The sequence below is a fragment of the Oenanthe melanoleuca genome, chromosome 2 (assembly GCF_029582105.1).
Source record: "Oenanthe melanoleuca isolate GR-GAL-2019-014 chromosome 2, OMel1.0, whole genome shotgun sequence".
NCBI lineage: Eukaryota > Metazoa > Chordata > Aves > Passeriformes > Muscicapidae > Oenanthe > Oenanthe melanoleuca.
Genome location: NC_079335.1, coordinates 70,139,333 through 70,161,405, shown reverse-complemented (window position 1 = coordinate 70,161,405; position 22,073 = coordinate 70,139,333). Strand labels below are relative to the sequence as shown.

Here is a 22,073-nt window from a genome sequence, read left to right as displayed (position 1 = left end):
CTTGGACAATGTAAACCAAACATGTCGTGGCCTGTTGGGCAGATACTAAATTTAAAGTCAAACAGAGACAGGTTTCTGGTCTCTTTTTTTTTTTTTTTTTTTTTTTTTTAATGAGTATCTAATGTCCTTCTGCCCACCTTTGATTGTTAACCTCCTTTGTCTTTAAACTTCCTTGAGAGACTTTCTTGACCTTTCCTAGGAGCTGAGTAGAATCTGGTGTGTTTGCTTTGTTGTAGATTTATGAACCATGACAAACTTTGTTTTATATTAAATCTAAGCTATTAACCCTCCCTCCCAAAACCTGAACCCCCCCAGGAAAACCCATAACATCCGATTTCTGGCATGTGAGAGCTGTAGCCTTCTCAGAAAGATTTTTTTTTTCAACATCCATCTTTTAGTTCCATGAGAAAGTGGGGTTTTCTGGGGAATATTTTTGAGTTAAAAGGTCTGCAGATTTCAGTTCTATAATAGCAATGAAAATTTTTTGTGTTGTTGCTTGTGTTGTGGTCTTGGATGTACCAAAAGGACACAGTGTGTGTTGACAATGACCTGCTGCCATGAATGTGTGTATACCATGATAGATTTCTCTGGACAGGTTTGAGTCCTAGACCAATGGCTGCAGAATGCCTGCTTAGTTTTAAAGGAAAAACAAATCCAGGCTGAAGGTGTGTTTCAATAAGTGTTCTCAGTATCAGAAGCAAGAAGAGGGAAGTCAATAAAGGGCTTGGTGTTTTACTGTAATTCACATGAAGTGAGGGCAGAGGGAAGGGAGGGGAATGCCGGGAAGGAGGGTCAGGATTGGAAAGGGTTGGGACATTGCTGATTGTCACTGTGACCAGCAAGCAACACTATTAGCTTATGTGCTGGCAGGGCAGCTTAATTGCCTTGCACATTTATTTATGGTACTATAGTACACAAAATGTACAGCTAATATTATTGTGTAGAGCTTGTTGTGTTGCATCTGCATGAAAACTATTAATACAGTTAAATGATTACTTCTTACTACTTTCCCATTAGAGTTTTAATTGAAAGAAAAGAAATTTATAGGCCTTTAGTTGCTAATTAAGAATTTCTGACTCTAAGGAGATAATTCATAGCAAAACTAAAAAGTCTTGCTTCACCTATGGGTTTTCAGCTAGATTTCACTTGGTGAAAAGAAATTCAATTATTCTGTTTATTAGTTACACAAACTTTTGCTTTTGCAGGGTACATGGAGTTGGATTGCCTTTTTTTTTTTTTTTTTTTTTTAGGCACTGGTTTTTTTGTTCATTTTCCCTTAAAAAAGTGTCATGAAGTTGTTGCTTTATCTCATAAATGCTGTGTGACATGTGCTGCCCCTGTGACACACAAGAGATGCAGTTTCAGAGTGTTTTCTGAAAAAGAAGAGCTCTAGCAGCCATTTGCTCTTCCTGACCTTATTCCCTCAAGCAAGAGCACTGCTGAGTGCAACAAAGACAGGATAAAATAATATATTTTGGAGGGGAATCGGATTTCAGAGAGATTTCTTAGCAAGTCCTCACTCTTGTTCTCTAGCCTGGGCTTGCCTGGCCCCTGCTGCCTTGCTCCAAACCTGGAAGGGGTCTCAATCACCTGCTTGCTGTGCCTTGAAGCTTTATTGTGTCTTGCTGAGAATTGAGTCATTGAATCTCAGCCTCCCCTGTAGCCTTCTGGCACTGCAATAATTCTGTATACTGAACTGTCCCTGGCCCCCATGCTGTGGGGAGCCACTCCTTCCTTTCCTTTCAGAAGACCAAGGATTTCACTTGTCCTACCAATATAGAGCTGAGGTGATTCCATTCTCAGCTGCTTACCTTGTCTGTCTTTTAGAGACTGATATTTCCACAGTTGGTCTGGCTTTATTTTTGTTTTGTTGTTTTTTTTTTTTTCTTCTTTCACCAGTAAGCAACATTCTTCATGATTTACCTCTGGATTTCCTCTTCTTCATGTCCTACCTAATTTCTTAACTCTTTAGAACTTTGAAATTGGTTGTTTCATATAAAAACATGATTGAAGAGTTAAGGCTGCAAAATCAAGTACAGAAAATTTAAGAAATGCCTCTTTTATGCTTGCCTGTGTAGCCTTATATATATATATATAAATTAAAATAGATAAGTAAGTGTGTATAAGGCTGTACAGGCCTGTAATGTATCTGAGTGTTTTCCCTCCCTCAGAATCCTGCACAGCATCTGCAGTAATGGCTGATGGCAGCTGTAATCACAGTTATCTAATGTGGCCACATCCCCTTTCCACCCCAGTGTTTGAACCCTGGTTTGAGCACTCATCCAATGCAGATGGAAATCAACAGTGAATTTAGCTACAAGTACTGCAGAGCATGTACAAACTGGCATTGCAAGCCTGAAATTGCCCAGATGCATACAGGCTGACATTAAAAATGCAGGAGTTACTTTTCTGACACCCAAGTGATTCTATTTCACAGTTCCATCTGTTTTTCCAAAGTATATGATGATACAGCTTCTGCACATTGCATTTAATTGTTGTCTGCAATGGCTGAACACGTTTTGACACAGAATAACATTTTTCTCCTGGGCCCATTCCTTAGGAATGGATGACCCACTTGTGCTAAAACTTTAAATTAGGAACAAATCATCCTGAACCAGGCACCAGACATGGATTATTTCAACTGAGACATTTGCAAAAGCAAAAATATTCTCATGAGTGAAGAAGAGAGCTTAGAATGAATGTTGTTAACCTGAGCTGCAACTGATGATACCAGTATCAAAAATTGCACTTCTGCAGCATCCCCAAGGGGGTTGGTTTTGACTCTGTGTTCTAAATGCTCATGACCATGTGCTTGCCTTTGGTCTTTCAAGTGACTCTTTCACACTTGTAATCTTCAAATAGACAGTCCCACAGCCCATTGTGCTCTACACACACAGCCCTCCTCACCTTTCACATAAGTTGCAGACCACTGCTTTGTGACTACATTAAAAAAAAAAAAAAAAAAAAAAAAGCTTCAATCATTGTCCAGAGAACTGCATAATTCTAGAGGATAAGGTTTTTGTAGAAATGGACTTTTTTTAGAGAGCCATTTCTATTGTCACAGCAATTTTATATATCCTATGTGTCTATGTAAAAAAAAAAAAAAAATTAAAAAAGTGCTCTGTTCCCACAATATTGTGTTTATTTAATTAAACTGTTGGGTATCCAGTTGTGATATGAATGAAAAAAAGAACTACTACTAATGAAAATATTTAAGGATTTGATTTGCAACTATTTATGTCTGCTTAAGTTTGAAAGTAGGAACAAGTTTGTCTTCTGAATGCAAGTAATGCCCCTTGCTGATTTTCAGCAACTCACATGCTTGTCTGCCCTGCTTAATGTACTTAATGTGCACCTAATGTAATGTACTTAATGCTTAATTGGTCTGAGAAAGGAAGGTTAAAAAAAAAAAGAGTTCAAAGAATGTCAAGCATTTTTCCTTTTTAATCCCTCATTTCTCAACCTTTTTATTGAGAAAATGATGGAAAGTCAGATTTGTTTGTTTTTCTTGTTTTTTTTCCAGTTAATCAGATCTTTTTTGTAAAGAAAATAAATACCAAAAAAAACCCCTTTAGTCCTCAGCTACTTTTGATGCATGGAAATTTAATCTAACTTTGCTTCAGTATGTGCCAGTGAATTGCAGTTGCACTGTGGTATTTTCTGCTTTACCCAAGAAGGAAAAACAATTCAGAACAAAATATGGATACTTGATTCAAATGTGTATAAGGTGGCTGCCCTCTACATTTTACAGGCCTGTATTATAAATTAAATGGCATGGTGTGAAAGTCTCCTATGTTTCCTTAGAGAACCATAAGGAGTAAACTTGCAGATCCACACGAAATATCTATAGATTTAATGGTGGCTACCTGATGTACTACACCTATAACGTTTATAGTAAAAGTTGTATTTCTTGCTTGTTTTTAGAAATTGCCCCTTGGCTACACGTGTTCAAAGCAGAAGATGCTGTGGACTTCTCACAGTTAACATTTGACCCAGGACAAAAAGAGCTTATTGCTGGAGCAAGGTGAGAAATCTTTTTTCATTTTTGTATTGCAGCAGGCTGAATTTTGTTCTTTGGTGATAAGCAATATTTAGCCAGATTCCAATATCAGTGTGCTCTTGTGTGACTCCTCTGCCTTCTAGACCCACTAAACTGAATCTTAAGTACAAATGTTATGTGTGCTTATTTCTCTTATCCCTGACTGGAGTTACAAGATGGACTGCCTGCCTGGTATCAAGGTTTATAGTAGCTTACACTATTCTAATTTTTAAGAGGACTCTCCTGGAGTGAACAATCTTTGTGTGCATTCAGTAGAACAAGCAGGTGTTGTATGGCAATGTGGCAAAAGTCATTGCATGAAGCTTAGGATGATCCCAAATTTGGCTGTGGCTCGTTGTTTTGGGATGTTTCTAATAATTATTCACTACAATGCCAGGAGCATCTATTCAAGAGACCAGAATTAGTGGTAAAGTTGGTGATAGTCACTGTTTGTGCAGTAGGATGGGGGAGAACTCTGCAAACTGTGATCAACAGTGACACTGTCTTAGATGTCAGCATTGAAGCAGTGACAGTCTTTGAGCACTATTTTTTTTTCCTCTTAGCATATGAGGTGTAGTAAGACATCTTGGTTGGCTGAACAAAATCTTACTGATTATGCACCTTCTGCATGTAGTCCCCACTGCAGGCATAATGAATCCATTCACTATTAATATCATGCCAAGTTTTCCCTTTATTTGCAGGGATGGTTTTTGCAACCTTTCATAGTCTCATCTGTTGATGAGATGGCCATGTTGATGCTTTTTTCCCCCTTAATGTACTATTTTTGGTTACTTTCACCAAAATCTATCTGAACAGAGCTTTAATAGTACCACACTTGTGCTGTGGACCGTATTTTGCTACAAGTTTCTTGAACATTTGCTTCACTGGATTCACATATTTGAACAGTCATTTGAATAATTTGTTTTCTGTCCCAAGCAACAACTGTGCTCTTGTAAAGACAGCAAAGATACTTTAATTCTGTTAATTCGCTCTTAATTCATTCTTCCTGATGAAGTATCTTTTGATATGTAGTAATTTCTTTTAGAATGTTTCAACTTTTTTTTATTATAGTCTTCTTGTACTAACACTTCAGTACTGAAGAACTACTAACCATGTGTAATGAGATTTCAGTAAGATCTGAAGAGTGAAAAGTTCCTGTTCACTTGTGAAAATGATAATTTTTCACCTTCTAGCATGGACTTCACTTTGCTACCCAGTCACTGGTAGAGACAGAAAGTGGGCAATGGGGCACATGAAAAAGGTGCAAATAAGCTTATATTACTGTATACACTGCCAAGAGGAGTATTCACATTATTATTTACTGGTCCAGCATCCACACAAGTTCAGGTGTACTGGGTTTGCATGGCAAGCCTCTGGTGTGGAAGGGGGCTACAGGGGTGGGTGGCTTCTGTGAGAGCTGCTGGGAGCTTCCCCCGTGTCTGGCAGAGCCAATGCCAGCTGGCTCCAAGATGCTGCAGGTCAAGGCTGAGCCCATCAGCAATGGTGGTGCCTCTGTGATAACATATTTAAGAAGGTAGAAAGGTTATTGAGCAAAAGTAATTATGCTCACAGAAGAAAGGAGTGAAAAAAAATGCAAGAGAAACAAGAGAAACAGCCTTGCAGTCACCAAGGTCAGTGGAGAAGGTAGGGGAGATGCTCCAGATGCTGGAGCTCAAATTCCCCTGCAGCCTGGGGTGCAGAGCATGGTGAATCAGCTGTGTCCCTGCAGCCCCTGGAGATCCATGGGTATGCAGAGATCCACCTGCAGCCCGTGGAGGAGACCTGTGCTGGAGCAGGGGATGCCCAAGGGAGGCTGCAACTCCTTGGGAAGGTGACCCTGGCACGACTTGTGGCCCCATGGAGAGAGGAGCCCACACTGGAGCAGGTGTGCTGGCAGGACTTGTGACCCTGTGGGGGAAGCAGCAGTCTGTTCCTGAGGGACTGAGCCCTGCTGAAGGGATCCATTCTGGAGCAGTCTGTGGAGAACTGCAGCCTGTAGGAAGGATCCATGTTGGAGAAGTGCCTGGAGGACTGTCTTCCTTGGGAGGGTATCCCAGGCTGGAGCAGGGGAAGCACTCCTCTTCCTGAGATGGAATAATGGCAGATTAAAGGACCATAACCCCCATTCCCCTGTCCTCCTGTGCTGCTGACAGGGAGGAGGTGAAGAGTTGGGAATAAAGCTAAGCCTGGGAAGGAGGGGGGAATGGGGAGAAGGTGTTTTTAAGATTTTTCTTACTTCTCTTATTCTACCCTGATCTTAATTGGTAATAAATCTGGTTCATTTCTTTAAGTTGTTTCTATTTTGGCCATGAAGGTACTCAATGAGTGATCTCTCCCTGTCCTTATCTCAACTCAAGAACCTTTTGTTATGCTTTCTTTTCCTTCCCAATTGAGGAGGGGAGTGATAGAGCAGATTTGATGAGAACCTGGTCTGCAACCAGGGTCAGCCCACCACATCCTTGCACCTTCAGGATTCTGCTTTAGTGAGTTGGTGGTATTCTAAACTAGAGGAATGATTTTTCACAGCCAGCAGCTGTGTTGTGGCTCATCTTATGTTCATAATTGATTTTTTCCACCTTAATGGATTTAATGAAGTCTTCCCAAATTGCTCTGTCTTAGAAACCAAACAAAATACTATTGTGAAAATTTGACACTATTGGAAATTTTTTAATCCTTTTTCCATTATTAATAGTCACAGCAAGTGATTCTTTTTCATTTATTAAGTTCTACATCCTCTAAAGGTATTTATGATTTCTCTTATTGAGAATGGTAGCAGAGATCCCAACAGGGATCCAGACTGCATTCCTGTTGGGAGTTGCCAGTGTCATGCAGCTGTGTGGAAAGACACATATAATCCTATGATACCATAAAAGGTGTCTCCCAGAGTGATAGAGAAATTCTGATCTCTTTGCAAAGACTTTAAATTGTGCTAGTGTGTACTATTCTGTTTATATATGCTTGAACAAGGTTTAAGGAAATTAGTTAGAAATGTAAGGAAGGACTACTAAAAGGCAGATGAGAAGAGGGTTGGAATTGTAGTGCTGGATAACAAGGGCTGAGCATGTGCAAAGCACCTGCCCATAAATCCAACAGGTACATCTAGGAAAGGATGAAGCAGTACAAATGGAACAGCAATGTTGGCAAAAAAACAGATAGTTTAAGTTGGCCATGAGTAATTTAGTCAAGAAACAATGAGTTTTGTCACATTTTGCTGAGGCAAACAAAGTAAGAACAGAAATAATTTTGATATCGAGGTCTCTAAAAATATGCAAGGGACTTTATAGTATTCACCATAGCAGGCAATAACTGTCAAGTTCATCCTATATTGCTAAGATTAGCCTTGCTTGTCCAGTTTGGGAAATAAAGGTGGTCCTCTGATGTCTGTGGGCATTCTGTTGCTGTGCAAAAACAGATGGTTTACAATTGCATCTGTCTCCCTATCCCTGCCCTCAGCTTCTGCAAGTTGCCTTCCACCCGTTGTGAGAAAGTTATAACTGGTTGATAATTTTTTTTGTTCTGCAAAACATCCAGTTCTCCTGTCTTGATTAAGCTGGAGTCTTTTAGCTTTATTTCAGTTTCCTTACACCATCAGCAGCAATCTGTGAATGGTACCACTCCAACACTAGTATGTGCCTTCACATTAATCATGCAATTCATGCTCCCATGAAACTGTATCTTTAAAATTTGCCCCAGGCATTGTTCTTAATATTGTATGTGACCTGGCAGATAAAAATAAATGAGTTCTATTGCAATCTAAAACCTTCTTGGGAATTCATTTGTTTTCCTAGAAAAAACCCAACCCATATGGCAGGGCAGAATTTACTTTTATAATTAAATGGCACCAGCAAAGGATTACTCTCAGGGCATTAGCTCCTCAGTAAGCTGAAGGAAATGAGAGACACTTGTTTATCTTATTCTGATAAATAATATAAAATAGTCAGATGAAATATTTCTCTGTGTGTTACTTGGTTGACTGATTTAGCATGTAATAAAATATGATGGTGATTTCTGTATTTTGAAATACTGGTAGGCATAAAGATTCATGAATTTCTCCAAGAACAACCTTGTCTTCTTTGCTGTGTGAAAGTGCTTTGCCATATGTTTCTTTGGAAAGGTCAGTTGAAGGAGAGAAGACCAGATTAGGGGAAGGATACAACAGTCTGTCAACTGCCAGGCAAATTGTGCATTGCCATTTTTCCTCCTCATCTTCTGACAATGTAGGTAACATGTAGCAGCTCTAGTTTTGATAAATCAAAAATTGCTAAAAGTGTTTCATCCATTGTGGCTAAACAAGAGTCAGCAAAAATCATGTCAAAACCCCAGTAGTTCAGGGCAAAATTTTTATTTCTCTTTTTTTTGTGACTTTGAATTTTATTCTTTTTCTCAGTGGTTTTATTCAAACCATGCAAGAAGAATTAAGTCTATTTTTAAAGGGAAAATGAAGTTATCCTCTTTTCCCAAGCCTCCTGTGCTTGAGATTTTGAGCTGTTCGCAGCCGGGACTGTGTTCATTCCTAAAATGTGGATTTTTTTTTTTCATTTAAATTCAAATTAGGTTAGGTCAGCTATACTTTTAAATGATATAATTAATATCAGAAATAGGTCTCAAAGCTATTCATCTTTCTTTTTAATTGGCTAATATATATTTAGACATACCTGACTTTTTTTTTTTTTTTTTTTTGACATAGAGTACCCTAATAGTGATGGCTTTCTCTTATATGTTCTCCTGCAAGTTAATTAAACTTTCTTTTTAGGATTATAACTTGCTTTGGGGTGGCTTATTGGCTCAGTCACTCCTTATCTCATTGATGAAGGACTGCAACAGTAAGCCTTCTCCCTTAATTAGATGTGAGTTTGGGAATGTTAATTTGAACTATTACCACTATTTGCCATAATAACAGAAAGGCAAATTAAGGGATTCATTAACAGTGGCTTAAGGATCTCTAACAAAGGAATAAATAACTATCCAGGTTTGCTTCTTGCTGTTGTCTGCTCCCAGCAGGAGAATCTTAGAGCTCCCTGTTTAATAAGGTGCTCTGAGTGCTGCATGTACAGGGAGGATACCCAGGCAGAGGGAATTGGTGTCTGTTCCTTGAACATCCATCTGGGTATCACTGCTCATTTAGCACTTGGCTCAAGGGAGTCAATGTCTGTCCTTCCACTGATTGAACTGGGCACATCTAATCTAATCTAATCTATGGTTTAATGCTAAATCTGTAAGAAATTATCATCTTACTGCTGCAGAAAGAGGGAGGTCTTTTCCCCCTACTGCTTGTGTTTCCTACCTTGCTAATGGATTCCTGAATATTTTTTAAAGCTTCATACCTCTCCTGATCATGCCTGGTTCCACTCTGCAGTTTTCTCCTTCTTTGCCCTGGTAATAGTCTCTTTTCAGAGTGACACTAGTCAATTCCCTAACTCCACAAAAGTCATTCCTTTTCTTGTGCTGGTTTAATGTCTTGGCATTTTAATTAGAGAGGCTGACATGGTGCATCATCACAGGAGCCCTGGAGTTGACTCAGAGTAAGAGCAAAAGAGAAGTGACCCCTTTATTAGGGGTAAATGGAACTTTTGTCACTGTTGTAGCAGTTAATTTCTTAATTAAAAAAAAAAAAAAAAGAAAATATCTGAAAATTGAATATTTTAAACTCTTTACCTTCTCCCCCTGACATTTCTTGCACCACACCTCTAGCAACTCAAGGCAAACTTTATACCCAAGTTGATTACTGTAGTAGGAGATCACAAATAGTTTGAACTGTTTAAAATTTCTGGTTTTAAGCCCATTTTCATTGTTGGGGGATTTTTTTTTTTTTTTGAGGAGATGTAACAGCAACCTTTAAACTTAATTTCAACTAATCTTGAAAAGAAACAGAAGATTAATATATTGAGCAATAAAATGGTAACAAGACCACATAGAATTTGCATGGCTCTTCATGTGAGTGAATACTGTACAGTGTATGTAATATCTGCCAAAATATAAAAACTGGGGGCATGTACTTTGACATATGTAATGCAGCAATAAAAAAAAAGTATTAAAGATTTAGTGAGCCACTGTTATGAAATACAGGATTAGCATTTTGGTTGAGCTGGTATTTCAGTGTAAAATTGTATCCAACAACAGCTTCTTAGACAAACAAACTCATCTAGACTAAAACAAAATATTCAGAAACATCCTTAACCTGCATGTATCAGTGGCAGACAGGTGTCAGATATTGTGAGGCCATTGGCAGGTGGGGGGAACTTGAGTGCTGTGTGAGAAGGAAAGGCCAACAAAGGAAGATGTTAATGGAAGTTTGAGGTGACATGGCATGACTTCAGGAGGAGGGTGACCTCCAGAGCTGCATGCACCCCCAGTACTTTTCTGCTTTTTCTGGAGAAGCCCATGGCAAGAAACATGTTGAAGTGACATCTGGCTGTGGTTGAACATCTGTGCAGGAGTGCTGTGGTCCAGGATCTCCAGCTTTACTGAGGTCATATGAGGAGCCACAGGGAAGCAAAGTAAGGTTTACTAACCCAGAGGAGAATGCATCAGAGAAGAAAATCAGATTTCACAGCACCCTTGATTGGATTAATTCAATTTTTATCTGGATTCTATCATAATTGACTCCCATAGTGTTTTTCTTGTCCTGTTTGACAAGCTCATTGTCCCACTGGTCAGCTTATGATTACATGAGACTTCCCTTGGCCACTTTGAATGTTAATAAAGTGTGGTTAGTCTTCATTCTTCAAGTAAAACTGTAATTTTAGAAATTATTTGAAAAGAGCAGTAAGAACAATGAAAATCACTTCTCCATAATTTTGGATCAACATGGCCTACTAGTCAGAAAAAAATTCTCTTTCTGTTTTCACATCTTTAGCATTTATCAGTAAGCCTCAAATTTCATTATTCTCATTATCTGTGGCTTCCATTTCATGCAAAATGAAGATAATATATAACTTTTTGCCACTGTGCTTTTCCTTAGTCTAATTTGACCATTTTCATAAATGGTTGTATTAGGTTTATTTCCAATGCATCATCCTTGGCTTTTGAGTGATTTTTCCTATAGATTAATGATTTAACCAAATAAATTTTTTGCATAATAGTTCTATTTATATTGACTATCTCCTTTAGTCCTTAACTTTTATTTGGCAGCATCTCAGATCATACCTTGAGTGTCTTGAGCTTGCTGCAATCCCTATTTATTGATTCAGGTTTTCAATTGCAAATGCATGTGGGGGCTTAGGATGGGTTATGGAGATTTTCTGTGATATTAAGATATATATTTTGCTGTCTTTTTAAAAAAGGCTTAATCTTGAATCCATGTTTCCCTGAACTGTGTGTGCCATCTTAATGTTCTTCTAATTCATGTCTGTGTCTAATGCAAGGGTTTTTATTGTTCCATTCAGCTTTTAGCTTGCAGTTTCACAAAGAAAAGGGTAAAATGCTGGATTTAACAACCATTGCTAGCATGATATACTTTTGAATCTTTATGCATTTTCAATTGTTTTTTGACTTGGCCTTGTTCAGGAACATACAGAAGACTGGTTTTATACTTTTAGCTGCAGTCATACTGAACGTACTCAGTGCACTAGATTGAAATATATTGTTGTTAAGGAGGTGACTGGAGCAGGCTTTTTGTGTGCTTTCATTCAGTTCCCACTGATACCAGAGCAAGTGTTTACCCTTGGGTTTGAGCAGGCTCTTGACTAACAGGTTTTAATTAGAACAGCTGAGCTAAAAGAGTTGCTCAGTGCTGTGAATGTAAAGCAAAATGCTCGCTGCCTGCTGGATCTCTGGAGGAGTGAAGGATGCTGCTTTATCTCAGCCTTAGTTGTGTTTCCTTCTCATTAAGTGTCCTTCTGTTTGCAGATTTATGTAACATATTTGCTTTTCTCATTCATTAAGCACCAAATGGAAACAAATTTGCCAATTACCGCCAGTGTCAAATCAGTTTAGTTCCAGCGTGCAAAGTTGTATTTGTCTTGCTCATTGCCACCGTATTTGGGAAAGAGGCAGGGCTGTGTGCTAAGAGGTCATATCTGTGCTTCAGAGGTGTAATTCCATTTTTCTTTCCAATTCTTTATTGCCTTCAAAGCATAAATGCACTGGAATAAAGCTGAACAGAGGTTGAAAAATGGCAGTCCAGGGCATAATTTCAATAACACTTTGAAAAAATGTTGTTACCTGTCTTGTGAGGAGCATAATGGCTCTGCACGTCATGAAAATTGGCAATGACTTTTTCTTTGGATTGCCAGATTTATTACTACATTTCCTTTCTGTTTTTTTTACTGTCATGCTCATTTCTTAAATTCTCTTTTACATTTTTTTCTCCTCATATATGTGCTTTCTGAACAAGTTCTCACATGCTAGTGAAGCATGCTGTTAAACAGTTGGATTTGTAAAGCTAAATGCAGTCCTGCAAGTTTTACTGAAGTGGGCACATCTAGGCAGGAATAGCTCTGATTGCTCTCTGAGTGCTCGTTTGACACTTAGCCCAGGATTATTTATGTAGTCACAGTCAATCTGTGCTGTCCATTTGCCCAGTTTATGTTGCTAAGGTGTTTTTATTGTCCCTTGCACATTGCTTTTCCTGTTCAATTTTCTTTCTGCTGGCATTATAAAGCTAAAAATATTTTAATTGGTTATTGGCAGCCACAGGAAATTGAAAAATGTACACTAATTATCTCTGCCTCTTGATCATTCACATGAATATAGGCATTTGAGTCTCCCTAACACTTATAGGGTCAATTTTTCTAAATTCACACTGAATATATTAATGTGTAGAAGTGTTGTGCTCTACTGAATAGAATAAAAATCTCATTTTTTAGAAAGAAAAAGACAAGAAAAATGTTGAGTGTTTTTCTTCAGGCTGGCACTGTGTTTGTGCATTTATTAGTTTAGAATCTTTACATTTTGGGACAATACCTTACTTTTTAATAGGCTGAAATGATGTCAGAATGGAAGATGATAAAAAGACATTATTAATTTGATAATCTGTCCTAAAAATGCCTCATAGGCATAAATTTTCAGCAGATATCTGAAGATGGAGTAGACAAGAAATTGAAATCTGTATGAAGTACTGACCTGAAAACTAAGCATGTGAGACCAGACTGTCTGCTCACATATTCTGCAACACAGACTGCCTTTATTTATTTCTAGAGTGAGATGGGGCATTTATGTGCCATTCCTGTGAGTCTGAGTTAAGAGAGCAGTTTATACCTGCTGAGGATGCAGTTCAGTTTCTCTGGGGGTAAAAAAAAAGTTGTTTTGCAGCAGCAGTGAAGTTGGTTTCCTTGATATCAGAGTGAAAGAAGTGCAGTGATGGGTGATGGAAGTTTAAATGCACCAAGATGAGGAGCAGTCCAAGTATTTATGCTCCCTGCTGAATACTTCTGGGCAAGACATTCTGCAGAAGTGTAGGCATTTCTTGTCCTTACAGAGGGAGTGTAGGACTTTTTGACTACAATGCATTGATTCCTGGTGTTTTGGTGAAAATCTTTCCACTTGCATGTAACTTGTTGGTAAAGCTTTGTTCTGCAGAGTACTGTTTTCTTTGTTTATCCACTTGTTTATCCACTTCAGGTGACCCAAACCCAAGTATTTTAACTATTTCTTTGTGGTGATTTAGCTGTACAGTAATAAATATTCTGTCTTTATTTTACCTTCACATGAATTCTTGCTCTTAGTAACCTGCACTCTGCATTTTGAGTAATTCTCTTTAGCAATACTCCTGGGTATTTAGCAATACTAGTGACATTGTTCCTGTACAGCCACAATTTAAGTACACCATATATGTACCAGAGCCAATAAATAAATACTCATAGCTGTTTCTGAGAGTCCATAAATAAAGATAGCTATGATGGCCATGGTGGTTCTGTTTTTGAGTTAGACACAATTTGGTTTTGTTCTTCTCCCCTTCCCTGCTATCTCATTTTGAAAAAATAGAGATATAAACCACAAGTTGTGATCATCTGTGCCCATTAACAATACCTCATATCTCTTTGGAAAGAATTAGAATTATTATGTAAAAAAATTTGGTTTAATTTTAATTTTGATTACATACGTATAAGATACATGGCTGTAATATTGAAGATAATTAATGTAAATTGCAAATTTATAAAGTAAAGTTTAAATTTACTCATCTCTCTATCATCTGTGTTTCTTTGTTATTCTAAATGAACTTTTACAAAAACTTAGAAATTGGTGTTATGAATATATATATATATTTGTTATGAATAAATTAAGATTGAAGTAATTTATATTATTATTTTAAAATCCTTTATATTTTCATCTCTAAAATATAATCACTCTGTACTAGCATTGGAAAATCAGAATTGTTTTAAATAACATAAAAAACAGGCAGAAGAGGACTGAGGGGTATTATTTCTGTGAAGATGCAGTAGGAAAATCTAGTAATGAAAAGAAGAAAAAGAGGTGTGATAAGAATTAAGAAACAAAGAAAACAGTGGTGGAGGAGGAATATGTCTTGCTTGTGGTTTGCCTGGACTCCTCCCAAGGTCTGTGGGTGCAGTGATACTGCTGTAGAGAAGAGACAGGGTGAGAAATATTTTTGCAATAAATGCACAGGCTTTTGAAAACTTTGCTTGTTTGGTTTGTGTGTAGCTCCTGCTCTCTGTGGGAAAAAAAATCTTAGAATTTGAAGAAATTAGACCACATAGGGCAAGACTTTGCTCAAAATTGTGACAACTCTGGGGCTTGTAAATATTCATCACCCTAGTGGGATCATGTGCTTCAAACTTTACATATGTGAGACTGAGCTAATTGCATGAGGTTCCCATCTTAGTGGGGAGAAATGGAGAGCTTTAATCTGCCTGTCCACATGTTCTGATGTGGACATCCAGCACTGGTGACACGAATCTGCCAAAGCACTGAGTATTTCTTCCTGTTGATTCTAAAGGAAGACTGGAACAATGAATCAGATGCATGCAGTATAAATATCTTTATTCATGTTTAGCCATTTCTTCAGATTGAAAATCTGTTTTAGGAATTAGCCTAGTCCTTATCCCAAAGGGCTGTATATTAAGACAGCCTCTGAAGGAATATGAAGTCCTGAATACCTCTCACTTTTAATTTTTTTCTGCCTTTATAGTCACTAATCGTATTTTTATTTAAACAGTGGTAACGTTTGGTTTTCTTACTGAAACATTAGTAACAATTCATTTTTATCTGCTATTTTTTTAACCCCAGAAACTACCTCTTCAGATTGAAGCTTGAGGATCTCTCTCTAATACAGGTATGTTTTATTTCTGTTTCCATAGTTCCTCTGCAAGAGGTAGGTAACCAGATGTTTTAAAGCAGATAATCAAGATATTCCTAAGCTTCATAGCTACACGTAAATATGCATCTGTTTTTTGTCCTTTTTCTGGCCCCTTATTATATAAGTTATATTATCCCCTTTAATTCCAGATTAGCCTTTGTAGCAGGCCATACAGATCTGATGCTGCCTTAGTCTGCTGTGATTTTGTTAGAGTGGATTTTCATAGTCTTCATTAATAGAATTTAAAATTAACTACCTTTAGCCTCAATACTGTCCCTATTAATGGAGGGAGTAGTGCTATACAGCTGAATACAGAAAAGTAAAATATTTTCAGGTAAGGCTGTCCTTGTGATTTGTAAAACAACTTGTGTATGCTTTAATTAGGCTTTCAGATTTGCCTTCACAGACTACTGGAAGGAAGATCTGATATTAGCTTATATTTAATCAAAACTGCAATATTAATAAATATTCAATTTTGTTGCTGGTATTTAAAGCTGTGACACACCAAGCACTTTTAATATACAGAATTTGAGCTGTCTGCTTTCCTCTTCTGTGCCATATTCAATATCCTGACTAATAATTTAAGTCCTAAAGATTCTTGTTGAGAGGCTGTACTCAGAGATCTCTGATGGTGCCACTGTAGTTTATTCTGCTAATTCATAGAATTCATAGATTGAAGCTCCTGACTTTGTTAGGACATGTAGGCTGAATTCACTAATGAGGGAGAAATCTGTAGATTACAGAGATTTATAATTGTGCTGTCTGATTCAACCAGACCCCTTCTCACTCCAATCAGAAAAAAATAAAAAATACAAACTGGGCACAGAAATCATACTATTGATGTTGCAGTAGTTTACAGGGTTTCAGTCCTATGCCTTTAAACAGTCTTCTCAAGTTGACTTTTGGTAGTTTCTTATTTTGTCTTCAGTGTTGTAGCACAAATGGTTTGCCTCTGTGTCTTCTAACATTCTTCAACAAATCTTTAGAGAATTTGTGTTTCTACATCAAAAGTGTCCTTTTTTTTTTTTTTTTTTCACCAGTGTATCTTTAATATCCCTACACCTAGTGTTCCATTTCCCCCTCTATTTTCAAGCCTACTATTATGAGTCCTTCATATGTTTCCTTCCCAAATCTTCTCTTCCTCTTCTTTCCCTCTACTTCAGTTAGAGTTCTGTTGGAACAGTACAATGCCTCAGGACAGCCATTATCCAAAAGATCTGTTTCCTTGGATATGCCAATTTTGGAAGCTCCAAACCAGCTGTGGCTGAAGGCATTGTTTTAATTTGTAGGGTGAATTGTTTAGGATTTCCAAATGAACTAAAGAACACATTCACGTCTTGTCTTGTAATCTGGTATTATGGTTGAAAGAGACAGGAACGAAAATGGGAAGCAAAGCAAAAGCAGTGTAAAATCCTTGCAGAACAGAATGGTGGAATTTCAGGGGAGAAATAAAGCTTGCTGTGGTTTAACTTGTTGATAGTCTGTGTGCTAGTTAGCATTTGTTTGGCAAGGGCTGAGCACTTTGACATTTCATGTACTGACAGAAGACATTTTCTTTTAGCATTTATTTTTCTTCACACAGGTTTTGTCATAGTAATAATGTAAAAAAAATCTCATTTAATTCTTCTATTTATATAGCTTGCTTTTATTTATTTTTTTTAAACGACCCAGCTTTTGTAAAAACATGCAGATGTTTCACAAGCTAATAAACCACGTTTTCACATCTGGAAGAAAAGGCACACAGTGAAGTGCTAGCTATGAAAGACTTTCAACATAGCTCAGTCACAAGACAAAAAAGGCTAGAAACAAGACAATGTATATACCTGTTGTTTAATTATGTTAGAAAATTGGTCAGGCTGTAGTTTTGCTACTGTGTATGGGAATCCGGAGAAAAATTACTGACTTCTTCTCTTGCACAGGAAATGCTTCCAATATGGAAGCAAATTGAAACAATTTTCATCCTACTTTACTACTCTTTTCAATTAGACTTTTATAACTTTAATTCCTCTGCATTGAAACTTTGATATTATTTAATAACTGATTCATCAGTTGAATCCTTCTTATTGTACTTTTCTCTCCTGAAAACAAAGGGAATGCCTCAAACTAAATTTTGACAATTGACGCACTTCAGTTATTTTTGTCTAAGTCCATTTCCTCCTCTGTCATGCCTAATTGTCTGTTGGAATATATTAGTTTGTGCATGCACTGCCATTGGGAAGACAATAGGCTTCATGTTACATGTGATAAACTGCAACAGTAATAATCTCATATTTATAGCAAAAGCATATTTGAAAATACTTTTAACAAATTTCTGTATTTTTGGAAAGAGAGACATTTTATAAACAAAGTGTTGTTTTGGAGTATTATCTGACTTTGCAAGGTTACCAGATACTGTTTTGTAATAGGAAAGCTTTCTAAAAAGGAATTTCTAAAAAGAAATTAAATAATGAGTTCTTCTTCACAAACTTTTTCAAAAATGTCTTTGGGCCAAATATGTATATGTACTGTCTTTTACAAGTGTATTCCTGGAAAACAGTTTGTAAACAGAAGATGAACTTCCTTGGGGGGGGGGGGGCGTGAAAAAACCAACCCACAAACCAAAAAACCAAAAGAATAAATCCATACCAAAACCAGGCATCCATTTGAAATGCAAGCTACCACAAAAGAAATTCAGCACATGTATTAAAAGGGTCCTGTTTCCACCAGTTTAGTGGAAGTTAATCCCTTGTAAAAGTGGAGTTAGGGTGCTTCCAGAGTGCATCAGACAGGATGTGCATTTAAACATGAGCTGGGGCTGTGCACTGAGACATCATTGCCCATTGTGGCTACATCAAAGTTGTCATCCCACATGTCATGGGTCTGTGCTCTGTAATTTATAGGAAGAGCATGTTGTTTGAATAAGCAAGTTTCATATGATAATATCTTTAGCAAACCAGTATTTGCTGTGTCTCAGCAATTTTCTTTGTGTAGCAGAATAAAGAAGAATAGAGCAAGTGAAAAGCCTTTTAAGCTCTTGACGGAGAAGCCTAAGAGTCAAATTGTTCAAAGCTGCCTGTTGAAATAATGCATGCATAATGATTATGGATTAGGGAAGAAGCACTCATTGGGGTTGTAGAAGGGCAAATATTTTATCAGTCTCTCTGCAGCAATAGTAGGCTCACAGAAAGAAAGGCCTGACTGCATGGATTTGTTTTGTGAGCTTTGCTTTGTTATTGCTCACCTCAAGTAACAGTAAGAATGATCCATAGAAGGATTGGCCAAGATGAAAGATAGATTTCTTGAAAACTCTTTTATATCTCTTAAAATATAAAAGCAGTCATCTAAATAGTTATTTTTAAATGAGTAAATTTATGTTCAGAAATGTACTTTAAAAACCGTGACAGCTAGGAAAGGTCAATATTAACAGTGGGGCTTTGACTTTATGTAGTGGATGACTGTCACAAGTATCTGTTCTCACCTTTTCTCTTTTTTATTTTTTTTTTTAATTAGAGCTTCTAAATTCAAATATTTATTTGTGTCTACCTACATGACAAATTTGCTGATGTGTCTGTAAAGAGTGAAAAATTGATACATGCCAGCTTATAAAAGTCTTTATGCTACAGTTGCCATAAACAATAAGCCAGCCTGCATAATCTTTTCACAAACCTCATAGAAAGTATGCACCTTTTCTTCCTCAATAAGGTGAACTTCTTTATAAACTCAGGTTGTTGAGGCATTTACAGGGCACATACTTGACTTTGCCTTTCTCATGTAAATGTTCCACCTCTGAAGTCTATTTGCTATTTGAGATGCCCAGGAGGTTGAATATAGCCTATTTCACCTGCTTCAGTATTTACATAGTTCTCCACAGGTTTTATTCTCATTCAGAACCTGCACATCTTTCAGTTAGAACAGCACATACCTCAGAGTCCATTTTTAAAGACAATTTTAGCCCATTTTTACTGCAAGATTCAAATTAAATTCTTTATATTGGCTAAGAAGATCATAGTTTCATTTTTATGTGTGTTATTCAACTTTAAATTCTGGAATCTGGATAATTTTGCATATATGTGTTTGTACATGCACAAGGCATTCAAGGAATTAAAGGCAAGATTGGAACTATGAATTTTCTGGAAAAGGAGCTACTTTGGAGAACAAATTTTTCCTAAGAGAATTCTTGATATTGTTTGCATGTGTCATGAGTGTCTGAAGTACATGTTGCATGTGAGAGTTCACTTTGATGAGAGAAACTAATGGCTAGATGGTAGGCTAAGTAATGAGTAAAGTAAATTGTACTATGCTTTGAGTATATATTTTGTGTGTACCCATGTGAAGCAAAGAGGGAATTTGATTCCATTATTAAGGTTTTTTTAAAAATTCATATACATAACCTGAAAAGCTTTTATAAATTTTACCTGGATTTTAATACAGAGTATAATTATTAACAAAATTTAATTTATTTTTTTTAAAATAAATCAAATCCTCACCGGGGTTGTAATTCCATTCTGAAAATAACAATTGTTTGCTATTGTTATGAACAAGTCTTACTATATCTTTTGGGAGAAGCCTTCATAACCTTAGTTTGTCTTTGGTTAAGGTGGTACTTGGCCAAGTCTAAAAAAAGCAGAGGCACAAATCACTCAAACTCTCCTTGCAGTTAATTTTTGGGTCAGTGCTCTCGAGTTTCCTTTGCAGGGAACAAAATGAAAAGTTGTAAGTAGTTATGTAGGATCAAATCTTTAATTTATGCTGATGTTAAAGACTACTAGTTATAATCAACAAATTCAGAGATAAAGGGAATGAAGTTTTAATCTTTTAGCCTCAAGTTTTTCAAGTCACTAAATAAATAGAATCCATCCTTAATTATTTTCCTATCTTTAAAACCCTATCCTTAAGAATCCTTAATTATTTTTCTAAAACTTTTATTCATTGTATTTCAATCCATTTATTTTCTGTGTTGTATTTTACTTAGAGTCACTATTTGTGTAACAGATGACTGATTTGTGAAATACATGAAGGAAACCTGATGGATCATAATTTTATTTTGGGGTGAAAGAACTGAGCTGAAAAGGAAATGCAAGAAATATTTTCTCTGATATCACACTTGAAGGCATAAGAGACCTCAAATAAGGATGTCCTTAAGTGATGACAGTGCTAAGAAGACTGAGATTTAGCATTCTATTTGATTGTCTAAGCAGGGAAAAAACAGACAAAACAAATAAAAAAAAGCTCTCTTGGTTTCTCCTGTGCCTGGTAGATGGGGGAATAGAGAATATTCCTCCCTTTTATGATACTTTTCTCTCTTTTTTATGTGAAGATGGCATCAGCCACCAAAATATTGTTTCTTCTTAGGCCTTCACAGTTGTGTGTAGGACACACAATGGATAAGCAGAGTGCATAAGTTAGTGTTACTTTTGATGCTGTTCTGAGTTCCTTTAAAGGTTGGAAGTGAAGGGTGCAACTTGTGCTTGTAAAACTTTTCCAAAGAAAACTGAAGTGACTAAATCACAGAGTGACCAAAAAATAATAGACCTGGTGCAAACACCTGTTTTGGTGCTAGGGATGAGCAAAATGTGCAGAGGTATTTGGACTGTTATTACCTTTTGTCTAAATTGGTGCTGAAAGCAGAGTTTAAAAAAGAAAAAAAATAAAACAAAGGGCAGTACATCTACATATCACAGTGCCACTGCTGTCAAGTACCTGTTCCTTTTGTTGATACCCTTCTGGTGGAAGATTGTTGAATTTGATTATACAGTAAGTGCACAGCCAATTAAATTAGAGTATTGGAAAATTAAAGAAGATTTAATAGTTTTTGTGAAGCCAGAGCTAGTAGTTTGTAGCAGGTGCAGATGGCGACTGGGGTATTCCAGTTATTTTTCTGTGATCCCATTAGTATTTTCATTATCTTGTTTTCTGCTTGCATGGCAATAGTTTCTGACCAAACATAAAACTTTATTGAAGCCAGAAAAGGATGAATTCAGCTAGCAGTGTGTAATTTCACATATCTGATCTATACCCAAATGACCTGAAAGCTAGATAAAGCAGTTGAAAGCTAGATAAAGCATGTTAGATCCTAATACTAGATAAAACATATTAGATCACATAAATCCTGATATTCTCTTTATAACATATTTTTATATGAGATAAATATAAAAATGTGCAGAAATCAGTTACCAGCAGGCAGTGCTTCATTTCTGCTAAAAAATTTTTTGCTGTTAGCTTCACCTGTGCATTAGTCAGAGGATGGCTTCTGTTCTAAAATGATTTAGGTCATATTTGGCCAAGTACTGATTCACTCTGCATTCTGAATTTTCTTTCCATGTGTGGGGTTTTTCGTCTGCAGAGGTGTGATTACACATATCAGCTAATTGTTTAAGGGTTTATTCCTGTGTGTGATGTTTTCATATGCAGGCCCCCACTGAAAATCTACAGAGAGGGCATGTGAGGCAGCCAACTGGATGTGTTACTGTTCTGCTCATTTCTTCTTGTTATTCATTTACACTTGGCTTCTGAAAAACTGGAAGGTTTTCATCTCCAGAATTTGTAAATTCCTACCCTTCAGTACAGTGGAAATTTGTCATATAAATTTGAAAAGCATCTAACTGAAGAAAAAGAGTGCTGGCAAATTGGAAGAGCTTTGCTTCTGCTTTGGCTTGTCTAATGTGTTAGTTTTTACAGAGATGGAGGAAAAGTGTAGAAAAAGAAAACCAGGCAGAGATGTAATTCCTCATTCATTTGATGTATCTGTCATTGTTTTGTGCCAGTGCTAAAATACGTGTGCAAGTGTATTCCTAGACA

The 22,073-nt window shown here is 36.9% G+C and overlaps 1 protein-coding gene across 7 annotated transcripts in view; it reads left to right on the top strand.

Moving 5' to 3' along the window:
• Positions 1–22,073, top strand: part of SEMA5A (semaphorin 5A) — a 356,553-nt gene that overhangs the window by 159,825 nt on the left and 174,655 nt on the right. For all 7 annotated transcript variants that reach the window (XM_056483463.1, XM_056483464.1, XM_056483466.1 and 4 more), the window contains 2 exons: positions 3,925–4,024; positions 15,227–15,272. In XM_056483463.1, coding sequence (XP_056339438.1) covers positions 3,925–4,024; positions 15,227–15,272 — 146 coding nt within the window. The remainder of the gene's footprint in view (positions 1–3,924; positions 4,025–15,226; positions 15,273–22,073) is intronic.